The following is a 14,699-nucleotide window of genomic DNA, read 5'->3' on the forward strand; positions in this document are numbered from 1 at the left end:
GGAGAATTGGCAAACCTAAGGCAGAGAGGATTGTAAAATCAAACCACAAACCTGGATAAACTCACTTCACTTTTTTACAGTTAAAAGGAAGCCCTCAGAAACGGGGCTGGCTGCCTGTGCTGCTGGAAAGCAGCTTTGGTGAAGGGGTACTCAGGATCACTTCTGCAGAATCAGTAATTGTGAGGAATAGACATCAAGAGGCCACGGGTGGGGCTTCCCTGGTGGCGCAGTGGTTAAGAATCTGCCTGCCAACGCAGGAGACACAGGTTCGAGCCCTGGTCTGGGAGGATCCCACATGCCGCGGAGCAACTAAGCCCGTGCGCCACAACTACCGAGCCTGTGCTCTAGGGGCCGCGAGCCACAACTACTGAGCCCGCGCCCCTAGAGCCTGCCAACGCAGCCAAAAATAAAAATAAATAAATTTATAAAAAAAGAGGCCACGGGTGGGTCACCAGGCTGGATGCATCACAGGACAGACAGATTCTCTAGAAAGAATACTGAAGAGAAAAAAAAGTTTCCAGAAAAGAGATTTAGATATGGTCTGCTTGGGGTGCCACTAATATTAGCTCCTCATTGACTATACTATCCCTACACAGTATTTACATTTCATAAAACAGAAACTGATTACATGATATGCAAAGCTTGAATAACTTCCAGCAAGGTCTCAGTTCAGGCTCAGCCTCCCCACAGACACCTTTCCCTGCCTGGTCTGTTTTCCTGCCCGCCTATCCCATTCACTGATCCACCCCTCCTCTGCGCTCCCAAGGCACTGATACACTCTGCAATCCAAGCACTTCTCCTGTGGTTCTACACATGTGTAAATACAGCCTTTTTTTCTTTCTTTCTTTCTTTCTTTCTTTTTTTTGGGTAAACCACATTTTGCTCCCTAACTACACTGCTCATTCCTTTAGGGCAAAAACAGTGTCTTATTCAGGTCTGTGTCACCAACACCTAATACAGTCCTGCACAGAAGACGTATGACAAGTGCTTATTAAAATGAACAAATCTATTATTCAGTCACTCCTTAATTCAGTCATAAATCTTATCCTCTCACTCCTTCTTTCCACCCCAATCTCAAAGAAGAGAGCTGACAATCTTGACACAACAGGCCTTATAAGTTTGAGTAGTAGAGAGAACGTGTACAGCAGTTTGCAATAATAATTTTCTTTAGATATTTGCACAAGTTACACATTTCTCATATATTGTGATGTTGAAGAGTCTGACCAAAACTGAGCTTCCCCATACTTGGTTTCCCAAACCCAACATTTGACCAGCCTAACTTTTCCTACTTTCTAGCTCAAGCCCCAGCTTCTAAATAGGATTCTATCATAAAAGGAGATGTTATCTAATATTATTCAGCAATAATATTTTAACAGCCAGTCCCATTCTCATTTGAATATCCTTCTTTTTCCTGGGCAAGGCTCTTAAGAGCCGTTTATTCATTTTTCTACACTATACTGACTGTTAACCTCTTTCTGGGTCCCCCTGACACAGTGGCCATCAGTATGCTTGAAGAGCAAACCTGTGTGGTGAGAGGATCTGAACTACTGAATGCAAGAAGGGAGCCGTCAGGGGAAAAGTTATTAAGAAGATATCAACCAGAACAGAAAAGGTCACTGGATTAGCAGGAGAAGTACATTTGCTGTAAAAGACGTGCTGATGACGAGCACCATCTGAACGTGGAAAGTTTTAATGTGTTTAATGTGCTGTCTGGAAATGTGTACTCAAAAGAATGATCCAGGAAAACTCTGGCTGTGTATTCTGTCTAGGGAAACAAAGGCTTTCAGAAAGAAAAAACAAAAGGGGGAAAAGAACCTCACTCCCAATAAAATGACGTGCTAAATGCTGATCAACCGAAACAGGCTAAAGTTAAGGCAACTGGACACAACTGAGGTAACTTTAACCTCCTGCCTTCCAGGCTATCCCGGAAACAGTTTTCTGTTTGCATTTAAGGAGATCTACTACCTGAAGAAGAGGCATTAAGAATATTCATTAGCAATTAATATTCAGGAAGCTTAAAAGAAAAAAGAGGGGCTTCCCTGGTGGCACAGTGGTTGAGAGTCCGCCTGCAGACGCAGGGGATACGGGTTCGTGCCCCGGTCCGGGAAGATCCCACATGCCGCGGAGCGGCTGGGCCCGTGAGCCATGGCCGCTGGGCCTGTGCATCCGGAGCCTGTGCTCCGCAACGGGAGAGGCCACATCAGTGAGAGGCCCACGTACCGCAAAAAAAAAAAAAAAAGAAAAAAGAAAAGTAAGACATAAGAAATAAAAAATGGCAAAACATTTGCTAGGTGCTCTCTGTGTGCTAAACGCTAGTCAGAACAGAGGCGCCTAACTCTCTCCCCACCCCACTGACCTAATGAATACATATGTGAGAAGTGTCACTAAGAATATAAAGTGGCATACCACCGTCGTGTAGGTTATAAGTGTCACAGATTAAATTAGCAAATCAGTAAATTCTAGGTGAACACTCTGCTCTTAACCTAATAGTTTCTTTAACTGGTGGCTGCTCTAATTCCTCTTCAGAGATTATTGAAATATTAAACCAATAGAACAAGTTGGAAATTGGGCTGATGCTTACTCTTTCATGCTCAAAACTAGCTGCTACTTCTTAAAATCTCTAAGATGTGCTAAAAGTACTTAACAAAGATAGTTAAATTAATACACCATTAGGTTCTAAAATGTTTCAGAACATTAGGTTCTGAAATGTAATGTACGAAATGCCAATATTTTGATTACTGAAGGGCATTCACTGTAATTTATACAGCCACACACAAAAGCTCAGGTGGAAACATGACTTTTATAACTCAAGAATAGTATGTGGTTAGGCATATTAAGGGAAGCAAACTTTATTTAGCTACGTTGATCTATTTAAAGGTAGAAGAAATTATAGTGAGAGAAGCAGAAGTATTTTATTTAGAAAACAAGAGTTAAGAATAAAGCTGTTCAATTTCACTCCTAAGTATATATGAGAGAAATGAAAACACACATCAACACAAAAATTTGTACACAAACATTCATAGTAGCGTTGTTCATAATAGCCAAAAAGAGTAGAAATAATCCAAATGTCCATCAACTGATGAATGGATAAATAAAATGTAGTATTATTCATAAACTAGAATATTATTTGGCAATAAAAAAGGTATGAAGTACAAGCAGACCTCATTTTATTGAGCTTTTTTGCTTTATTGTGCTTTGCAGATAATTGTGTTTTACAAATTGGTTTAACATGGCAACTCTGTGTGGAGTAAGTCTATCAGTGCCATTTTTCCAATAGTATTTGCTCACTTCCTATCTCTGTGTCACATGTTGGTAGTTCTTGCAAAATTTCAAACTTTTTCACTATTATTATACTTGTTATGGTGATCTGCAATCAGTAATCTTTGATGTTACTATTACAAAAAGATTACGACTCACTGTAGGCTCAGATGGTTAGCATTTTTTAGCAATCAAATATTTTTAAATTAAGGTATGTACAATTTTTTAGACACGCTATTGCACACTTAAGAGACTACAGTATAGTGTAAACAGAACTTTTACATGCCCTGAGAAATCAAAAAATTCACGTGACTCACTGTATTGCAATATTCACTTTACTGCGGTGGCTTGGAACTGAACCCACAATATCTCCGAGGTATGCCTATACTGATACATGCTACAACATGGACGAACCTTAAAAACATTATGCTAAGTGAGAGAAGGCAGACATAAAGGACCACATATTGTATGATTTCATTTATATGAATGTCCATAATGGGCAAATTATCTACAGAGACAGAAAGTAGATGAGTGGTTGCCTAGGAATAGGGGAGAGAAGGGAATGGAGAGTGACTGCTAAAGGGTTTCTTTGCAAGGTGATAAAAATGTTCTAAGATTAATGGTAGTCTTGGTTGCACAATTCTGTGAAAATAATCAATTTCGTCAAATTGTATACTTTAAATAAGTGAATTACATGGCATGTGAATTATATCTCAATAATGCTGTTAAGTAAGTTCCTTCTATCCACCTTGTGTATTTGTTATTGTTATTCTTGTTCATTTCTTAGTTGATAATATACTTTAAATCTTCATACATTCATAATGAGGACAGCTTTTCATTTTAAGAAAAGAATGATCCTTTTCCTGCTACCTACATAAAATGACAAAACAAGGTTTCAAACTTAACATGACTTCGGATAATGAAAATTAACAGTGTTTCTTATTTAGAGAGCCAGAACAGAGCAGAGAATCTTGCCAAGAACCCGTCCTAATTAAATCCAGAAACCAACAGGACAGAAATCAGGAGGACGAAGGCTGTGGGGACTGAAGAGCTTTCTCCTAACTGTGGTGGTTCTTTTACATATATAGAAATAATTAGAATGTCCTCAGCACAGCTGCAATGTATTAAGAGTTGTAAACACATACAAGGTAAGCTTCACCTACACGCTCCTAACAGAAATGTAGAGGCAGAGCCTATAGCCAGAGGGCCCCTCTCTTCAACGGTGTAATTTGGGAAGTGGCTCAAGTGCCTCTCCCTTAAAACGTCACTCCAGGGGTCTGCCGGGACAGTGCCTGCAATGTCCATCATTGAAGTCACCCCTGTGCCTCCAAATGGTCCTTGTTAAAAAGAAAAAGTATTGCCTCAAGGGACAGCATAGTCAAAGCCTCCTGATCCTTTCACACAAACTCACCTGAGCATCACACCACACGTGCTCTAAGAGCAAGCAGCAAACAACAGCAGGCGCCCGGACAAGCACTCAAAACTCTTGCAGTTCCTGACTCTTGGATCCTCACTCCTGGTCCTTGTTCTTTTTGGTGACCCCCCTATCCCTCCCCCTCCCCTACCTCCTCTCTGGCCTTAGCCCAGGTTCCACACACAGGCCCTGAGGACTCTACCACACTTAACTCTGCCAAAACTAAATGTTAGGACCCAAAGGAAAAAGTGATGGCTTGAGTGAATGAGGGAGACACAGAATGGGGACTCTGGGGGCAGAAAGAGGCAAAAAGAAGTGTCAGGCACATAGGCCACTGCCTCAGCTGAGCCACAGTGACAACATCAAGGCATGATAAATCTTGGGCCGTTCCTGCTGAGAGGAATATTTCAAACGCACTCTGCCCAGTTAACAACTGTGCCCCATTAAGGGAAATTTAGGGTTAATGCCAGTCAACAGCTTGGCCCACATAACCTAAATGCCTAAATGTCAATGCTTCCAGCACAATCAAACATATTTGCGAATTAGAAAGACTGAAACATTTCCTTCCGATCAGATTTGTTTAGAGTAAGTGTACCCTAGTCTGAGAAAGCTCAATGTTTGTGATTGTTTATCAAACAGATTAATTAACAAATCTTCCCATTTCTTGGATTTATAGAAACCTTCTCAGGTGAAATCAAAATGTGATTTTATTAACCAAAATTATTAAGCAGCTTCTACTTAAGAGCTGAGGTAGATATACAGAGTAGGAAATACCACAAGGCCTTCTGAGGAAATCCAGTCTTTTCAGTCACTGGTCATTTCTGGGAGCAAAGGAGTTTACTTCTGAAGAAAAAACTGGAAAATTCTAAGGGCTCTGTATGCTGGCTTATAAAACTACAAAAGGCTACTCTATGCAAAATGAATTATAGAAATGAGGGAGAAATCAAAACACAAAAATGGTGCACAGCTACATGGATGGGTGGTCTCAGGTCTCCCAGGTACATATGCAAAGTGGAACCAGGTGACAACATCTGAGAGACCTGCATTGTTTTCCAAGTTTAGTCATATTTGAATACCTTGTCCCTGCTTTTTTTTTTTTTTTTTTTTTGGCTTCACCATGAGGCATGTGGGATCTTAGTTCCCCAACCAGTGATCGAACCCGTACCCCCTGCAGTGGAAGCGCCGAGTCTTAACCACTGGACCGCCAGGGAAGTCCCAACTTGCCCTTTTTTTTATTGTTTTAATTAGTGAAAATAAAGGAGACCAAACACCGCATCTTGAAACTATTCATGGCACTTTGAGACCTTCCCGTGAGTGGCCGGAGCAGGGCAGTGGGAGGATGATGGAGAGAGGCAAGCTCTAACCGCAGAAGGTGGACCGGCCATGGTACTGCGCTCAGATTTTATCTCAGGCGGACAGGACAGCTCTGAGCAGGGCAGTGACATGGTACGTTTATGTTTTTAGCAGACTGCTGTGTGGCAAATGCTTTCTGGTAGAGCAAAAGTAAAAGCAGCGAGACCAGTGAGAAGAACTGTCCTACCCTGGTGAGAGGTGTTGGCTTACAGTCCAGGAGTGGTCATGGAAATGAAGTGGACATGGCAAAGTATGGTTTCAGCAATGTTCCTGAGATATGGCCAACAGGACTTGCTGACAGATTGGAATAGAAAGATGACAAGAAACAAGTGGAGACTCTGGAGATGAAGAGTAATAGAGGCAAGGAAGCAGAGGCTCTATTTAGAGAAGCACTGCTGTAAAGGGGAGCAGAGATACAAGATGGTAACTGGGAGAATGTGGAGTCAAGGGAGGGAGCTTGTTTCTGTTGGGTGGACGAGGGGTATAGCTATTTGTGCGTTTAAGATAAAAGATACTACAATAGATGGGTGGAAATGAGCCAAGAGAGAGAATCAGGAGTCAGGAAGAGAGATACTTGCATCAGTGGCAAGAAGGGAGGAAATTTATTCAACTGACATTTATTGAGCACCTATTAGATATTCTTTGTTCTTAAGAGGTTCACAGTCTAATGCAGGAGAAAGTAATATATATAAACTATTAAGCAGCAAAGCAATATCCAACAGAGGTATATACAAAGTATTAATGTACCATGATGGATAAAGAGTGCTAATGTACTATGACAGATGGGGGGTGGGGAAGAGCAAAATACTGACATCAAATAAATGGCCAATTAACTTCTCTGAATTATTAATGTATTTTGCATAAATATTTTTCAAGCAATTGTTCCCAATTCTACTTTTGATAAAACGAAGTCTTCTACTTTTGTGCTTCTAAAGAGCTACTACACAAGTATAAAAAATGGCATTTATTTAGTACAAGACTGAGGGAACCCAGTTTTAGTAGTCAATTAAAAATTTAAATAATGTTATCAGAGACAATACTTGTCTCTAATAATTTTTAAAGTTTTACTTACCATTTAAATTTTTTCCCAAGTGCTACAGGAATGAGCTCAGGAATAACTTTTCAACTCTGTAATGTTAAGTAACTAGTGGCAAAGGAGTTTTTACAGAAAACAAGTACCATCATTTTCTGGGCAGCAGGCTCTACATTTGGAAGGACTGCTCCAGGAACCAGGGTGGGTTCACACAGACCTGTGCCTCTTGTCGGGGTCATTCACCCCCTGTGTGAGATAAAAACCTGATCCACCCTCTGGGCATCCTGCTTGGGCCATCCTGCTCTGACCAATCAGGCAAACCAGTCAAGCACAATATATGACCTGAGCAAACAGTATTTTATTCCAAAGACTTGTACATATTTTCAAAATGATTCATTTCAAAAATCAGACATTTGTTTTTGATGCTTCAAGAATACCAACTGGATTAGGTAAAGTTTGCTGTTCTCAAAAACTACAACTTCTGATATTTTAAATCATATAGTAATTCTACAACAAAAACACTTGACCTCTAGAGAACTACAAAGGTTCAAAATCACAGATCTTGGGGCTTCCCTGGTGGCGCAGTGGTTGAGAGTCCGCCTGCCGATGCAGGGGACACGGGTTCGTGCCCCGGTCTGGGAAGATCCCACATGCCGCAGAGCGGCTAGGCCCGTGAGCCATGGCTGCTGGGCCTGCATGTCCAGAGCCTGTGCTCCGCAACGGGAGAGGCCACAGCAGTGAGAAGCCCACGTAATGCAAAAAAAAAAAAAAAAAAAAAAAAAAAAATCACAGATCTTGAATCTCAAAATAAAACAATTTCTGGGTTAGCGGACTTCCCTGGCGGTCCTGTGGTTAAGACTTCGCCTTCCAAGGCAGGGGGCGTGGGTTCAATCCCCGGTTGGGGAGCTATGACCCCCACATGCCTTTTAGCCAAAAAAACAAAACAGAAAACAGAAGCAGTATTGTAACAAATTCAATAAAGACTTTAAAAATGGTCCACATCAAAAAAAAAGCTTAAAAAAATAAAAACAATTTCTGGGTTAATGTTTCCTACTTAGACAAGTTGACTTAAATTTCCTTCTTAGTGCACCTACCTGCTGAGCTGCATCTCCATTCACCAAGTGAGGCATCATGGCTACCTCTCCGTTCAGCAATGGTGGCAGTTCCAGAGGGATCTGGTCGGTCATCATCATTGTGACATACATTCATGGAGAATTTCCCTCAACTGGCTTCCTGCAAGAAAATCACCATTTTTTTGAAAAGGACTCAAGACCAAAAAAATTCACCTGTAACAAGTCAGTAATTTAAGTGCACCGTCATGAGGTCAGACGAAACTCAAATTCTTCTAATCACAGTATTGTATTAAAAGGGGTGAAGCAAAACCCAGGAAATAGCCTGAATTAGGAGACCACAAACCTGAGTCTCTAAGCAGCCAAGTGAACACAACCTCTAGTTCCTCAGTTTCATTATTTAGCTATAAATTTTAAAAACTTATGAATAATAGTAAGCCCCCTAACCCCAGGGATCTTCCTCAGAAGAAAATGAGATAACAATTTGAGAGGCTAAAAGTGTCAAACGAACACTGATCATATCATTATCTTTAAGGTAATTACAGAAAATAAGGCCAAAGAGAATGAACTATAAGGAAAGTTTTCCTCAAAAAAAAAAAAAGCAGTTAACAAAGCAAATAAGCAAAGGTTAACTGCCTACACTGCAGTTGTTGCGATTTCTGACCTTGCCATTAAATTGGTAATTAATCATGTTCTAATTATTTCTCTCCCATCACCTCCTTGAATTGGATTTAACCTGTTGCATATTTACAGCTTTATCACTTCTGAATGTCTTGAGTTTTCCTGCACCTGACAGTACCCATGGCACCTTGTACGGAGTAAGGAAGGCATAATGGCACATTCCATTGTTTCCACAGAATAAACGATTTTCATCCAGGTATTCAAAACAACGCCAAGCCCACTTTCATTCCATAATGGTACTTGCCACCAACATCTAGCTTTTCAATATAACAGCAGGAAAACAATGAATTCCTATTCAGAATTATAATGTTCCTTAAGAAGTATTTACGTATCCTTCAATCATGTCTAAAATTTTTGTCACAAAACGTTTAACAGCATGGACAAAGAAGAATAAACAAACACAGACGCACACTATTTTAAGTCAGTTCAGAAAGAAACTGCCATGTGGTTCATTTTTAATTTTTTCTCATTCATAACAAAGTCCCCCAAAATTTCAAATTCAAGAGGATTTGGTAAATGAATCCTTTAATACTCAATATCCAAATCAGGCAAAACAGTGGGGCAAATCCTTTAATGATTATCTCTAATTTGTCTCAGGTGTGACAAATAAAATATTTCTTCTCATTCTTAAAACCTCCATTCTGAATGTTAAATATATCTCCCTCCCCCAAATCCCACCCAAAAGATACTCCTTCCCTGGGAGTATCAAATGATGCATAAAAGCCACCCAAGAGATTATAAACTTTATTTTTAATCGGTAAAATTTTACACTATTCATTATAACCCCATTTGGAGAAACTAATTATTTTAAGCACCAAACAACAAAGTCTTGTCCCAACTAGGGAAGCACATTCTATAATAACAGGTCTTATAATGCAGTGTTAACAGTACCATCATGCTGTTTTATGAGGCAATTACTCAGTTCCTAAGCAAATAAAAGTACAAAACTCAAAGCCCAGTAGTTTCTCCTAATGTAGGAAACAGATTCTTCCACAATAGAATTAACCAAGATAACTTCCACTGACACTATCATGGCATCAACTGTTTGATTTTGAGTACTACTAATGGAGTACTAATGTCCATTTCAGTTTTATTTCAAATATACTTAACCCTACTAGTGCATGAAGAAAGAATGGCTAGTTTTCCTCAGATTGATATTACACAGGCCTATTTCTTAAGCGTAATGTTTTATTTAATGTTTCTTCAACGTGCAGGTTGGATAACCAGGCTACTAATTTACATTAAGGGTCCGAGGATAAAGCATCTGGCGGAAAGAAGCACTCCACACTCACTTCCACCTTTTTCTCACCCCTCTGCAGGGAAGAGCCCCAAGGCACTTGCTGGTGGGGTTATGGAGATTGTGGCTCCGTCCTCTCCCCTCTCCTCTGCTAAAGTAGTGAGCACCAAAGCCCTCTCCCGGTGGGGGACAGTCCTGGTCATCTCACAGACAAGCATAAGGATAGAACCTGGCCTTTTTTCATCCTGTGCACGCAGGTACTGGTAGGAGGACATGATTGTGATCTAGTATAAAATTTAGGCATTCCTGGCCACCCATCCCTAATACCAAAGAATGTCTCAACTCCCAACATTATGTCTAACACTGACAATTCCAATTTAAGAAACCTTCTGGTTGGCGTAGTAATAAACAATGGGACTTGCTATCATCAAAACACAGCAATCCAGCCCCACTAGCTGGCACTCTTAAGCACAGGTGTCAAGTCCAAACTGGGCAGTTCAACTCCAGGTTCTGCAAGTGTGGGATAAAAGGACAGAGCCCCTCCCCAGTTCCATGAAAGTCTTATAAATCTACGATGAAGGAGGGTGGGAGCCAACAGAGAGCTGCAAAAACCCCCAAAGAAACCAAGTCCACTGGCACAAAGAGATAATTGTACTTGCTTTTGAAAATCGTACAGGCAACTTTGAGCAACGCAGCTATTCGATACAGAGAAAGATGCCTGAATCCTGTATTTCTTTTTTTTTTTTTTTTTTTTTTGCGGTATGTGGGCCTCTCACTGTTGTGGCCTCTCCCGTTGCGGAGCACAGGCTCCGGATGCACAGGCCCAGCGGCCATGGCTCATGGGCCCAGCCGCTCCGCGGCATGTGGGATCTTCCCAGACCGGGGCACGAACCCGTTTCCCCTGCATTGGCAGGCGGACTCTCAACCACTGCGCCACCAGGGAAGCCCCTGTATTTCTTTTCTACTGGTTGATGGATTATTCGCCTCACAGATGTGCAATGGTTGTTGCAGATTACTGAGAGGGGAACAAGGGAGGGGAAGACGGGGAACTGTGCATAAAAAAATCAACTACTTGTACAGTCAACTCAGTATACTTTTCCAAATACAAATGGAAAGTCAAATGTTCAAGTTGTAAATTGGGGAAACCACTCAGCCCTAACCATTGACATTTGAAGAAGGTTAAGTCAGGCCAAGAGACTTGGGAAGGCTTGCCATGCATCAATCATTTAATGGTGACAGCTCCCCCAAAAGTGAGTCTCCTCTATTTTGGCCAATAACCCAGACAAAACTACACATGTACTCAACTTAAACACCTTAAGAGGTGCTTAAGCCTCAGCACCACTGTCTTGAGTAGACCTGGAGAATGTGACATGCCTAAGAAAGCTGACCGAACTTGAACTTTTCAAATGGAATTTTAAAAATGAACCCATGAATGTGGAAGGCTTACTATTCAAACAGTTAACTTTAAGGACCAAAAACTTTATTTGCAATAATTGTGGATGGAAATGATACATTTTCTTACTTCATTATAGGGCAGTATGGCCATAACTTTATTTTTTCTTAGGGATGTAGAGTCATTGTTTACAATACTGTGTTCAGTCACAAGGTGACGTACTAGGGGGTTACTAAGCATTCTGACCGTACATACTCAGAGAAATTCACCCCTACTTTGAGTTCTTATGTTTAAATTCTATGGGTTTTTTTTTTTTTCTCTCTTCCTCATTAGGCTGTACCACAAACCACACCTCCTCAAATCTGAGAAACATATCCTAAATTTGCCATCTTATATCTTCCTTGGGCTGGGAAGCCAGGTGGTTAGTTATACACACATAGAGGAGTGGTCTCTGGGGTCTCAGAAGCTCCCCTCAGTGCCCTGCACCATCCTCCTTGACCACGTGCTGATTACCAGCTCTGAGGGAAGCTGAGTGAGCCAGATGTGTGATCTCTGGATAACTGAGCTGTAACTGTTTTTCATGTCAGTCAGAAAGTCTCATGAGAAATCACCCTGACAAAACCCTCGTTATCCTGGTCTGGGTTCCTTCTCCCTTGGACAGATGTGCATCTGAGCTGGCCAAAGCTTTCACAGAGCTCATGCATTGCATTCAAGGCTCTACCACATCCACACTGTCCTCCTCACACACAACTGAGCTCTTGCAATAAATCCATTCTTTAGACCACTACCGTTTACAAATAAAGAATAAATGTGCTGCAGAACTAATCCGACTAAACCAATAGAAAATAGATGACCTCTACTACAATGCTTTTTTCTAATTCTCTGAACTTTTTTTTTTCTTTTTCACATAGAGCTCCAAGGTTTCACTCCTATTCTTTTTATTCTTACCCATACTTCTATTTCTAAGAATTCGATGACAACCACAGGCCCTCACAACCTCTCCCCCTAACCACACATCCGAACACTAAAACCACAAGTGCTTCATGCCCGGCCAGTTCTATTCTTTTGATTGACAGGGAAGGGATGCCACGTGAGCACTTGTGGTTAACTTCCCTCTCTCCTGAAAGCAAGTCGTTTGTTACCGTCCTTACCTGTTAGCAAGGCCCAGAACCAAAGAACTTCTAGGCTAATGGCTTGGCGGGGGGGGGAGGGGGGAGCGCTGCATACTCTGAAAAAGAGATCCTCACTGCTGGTAAGACGTTTAATTCTGTCCAAATATGCCCCCAAAGCTTTTACAGAACACCTTATTTTAAAATAATATTGCAAAGGGTCTTCAGTTTTTACATTACTCTAGGCAACTGGGTTATTACTTTTTCCCTTTATTTTGCTTCCATCACTCCAAGTCCAAAAAGGTTTTCCATGGTATTTTGGCCCCAGCCTATACTAAGAAACACACAGCCAATTTTATAAAAAACCTGATTCTCAGGAGAGAACCACAGATCCATTTCCAAAGGCCAGAGAAAGCAATTATATACTAGGAAGAATTTCTAACTTGAAAAAAAACCAAAGCCCTGATCACCACTGGAGGAGGTTTAAGTCTGTGGACCTGGCCTTCATATTAGTAACAGAATGTCCTGGTCCTCACTCCATAGGCTGATGACCCGAATTTCCTTACATTAATTCAAGATGTGAGTTAGCAGTACGGTACACAAATGGGTTTCAGATGACAAGAGGAAAAGAAACCTAACGGCACCAAAAGGAGCAAAGCATAACCAGCAGCGCCAAACAGGGTGGTCCTACTGGGTGAAAGGAGACGGGCTCCCTGAGTCAAGTCTCAGGCCAGCACCAAGGTGCAGGCTCCCAGGCTCACTTCACCTACACCCTGGTGTGGCTTCTTCTGACCTATTCTAAACTATCCCAGGGAAGTGTGTAAAAAATAAAAGCGGTATGAGAACCAGTAAGAAGAATGTATGTGTGCCAATTACACCACACACACAAAAAAATGCACATCATCAGTTTTGACTTTTTGCTTCCATTCTGCAATTCAAATGCACTTTCAGAAGTGAAATGGGTTCCTTGATGAATGTGAAATGGATGGAAACCCACCAATTAAGACCTATGAAGCAATTAGGTAAATAAATAATCTAATAAATAATAATAAAATAATTTTCAGAATTCATATCACTAAAGTTAATTGTGATTCCATAAAGCTTGTATCTTTTCCAATAAAATATACATTAACCAATCACCTTCACATAATCTAAACAGCATGTAAACATTTTGCTTGCTACATGCTTGTTCTGCAGCCTGGGGAAAATATTCTCAGGGGCACATTAGTAAAATCATAGCTTGATTCATACTTCAACAAAAGTTTCTTCTCTACTAAAAATACTAAATGACTTCCAATAGTAAGAATCTATTGTGGACCAGGTGTCAGAAAATCGTCACAAACATACCAGAGAAATGTTCTAGCCATTTTTTAAAATAGTAATAAGGAAAAGAACTTTTTTTCCTGATTCAACATGGCAAGAAAAACCCCATTAGCAGTCAAAATGACAATAGGATAAGCTTACTTAATCACAAAAAAAACGGGGGCTTTGTTTTGCTGTGTTGTGTTTGAGGCAGATGGGTTTGAGAGGTTACCAAGAAATTACTGTATCTCTTTTCAAAGAATATAATTATCAGATAGCTAATGTTTTATGAGTGATTACAAGTTTCTTAATGGCTTCCAATGTAAAACCTAAGCCTAATAAAACCTAATTTATTATGACAAACATTTGTGCAGCTGATTTACACTTGTTTATGCCATGACTGTAGTAAAAAAGAAAAATCTTAAAAGTCAAAATTTGACAGAGAATCATGTAGCACAGAAAAAAGAAAAACTGCTTTCATGAACTTCCTTCTCATACAGGTGGCCGTTATGTACACATGTCCTCAGTCACAAGGACCGACAGCTTCCTAGTGTATAGTCTTCCACTCTAACTTTTATTAGCAAGATTTAGAAAAACAAAGAGGGAGAGAGGAGGAAGGGAAAGAGAGAAACGCTGAGAGAGGAAGAGAGAGAAGAAAAAACGTTTTTAAAAAGTTATACACATTCTTACAACTAACGAGATATCAAAGTATCATTTGCTATTTTATTTTCTTCATCAGAAAAACCTCTTACCTTCCTGCTCCGTTCTGGTTTTGAAAGGTAAACCCCTGATGATATTTCAAGACCTAGAAACTCTCAAAACAGTTCTAGCCTTTGGAGCAGAACTAGA

At 40.6% G+C, this 14,699-nt stretch overlaps 1 protein-coding gene across 1 annotated transcript in view; it reads right to left on the reverse strand.

The window, feature by feature from the left end:
* The window catches only part of FNDC3B (fibronectin type III domain containing 3B), a gene marked incomplete at both ends in the record, with an annotated part of 281,051 nt that extends 272,788 nt beyond the window's left edge, over nucleotides 1-8,263 (reverse strand). The window contains one exon of the mRNA XM_079704135.1: nucleotides 8,153-8,263. Coding sequence (XP_079560261.1) covers nucleotides 8,153-8,263 — 111 coding nt within the window. The remainder of the gene's footprint in view (nucleotides 1-8,152) is intronic.
* Between the last annotated feature and the right edge of the window lie 6,436 nt (nucleotides 8,264-14,699).

This window comes from Hyperoodon ampullatus (assembly GCF_949752795.1).
Source record: "Hyperoodon ampullatus genome assembly, chromosome: 5".
In the NCBI taxonomy this organism is placed as follows: domain Eukaryota; kingdom Metazoa; phylum Chordata; class Mammalia; order Artiodactyla; family Ziphiidae; genus Hyperoodon; species Hyperoodon ampullatus.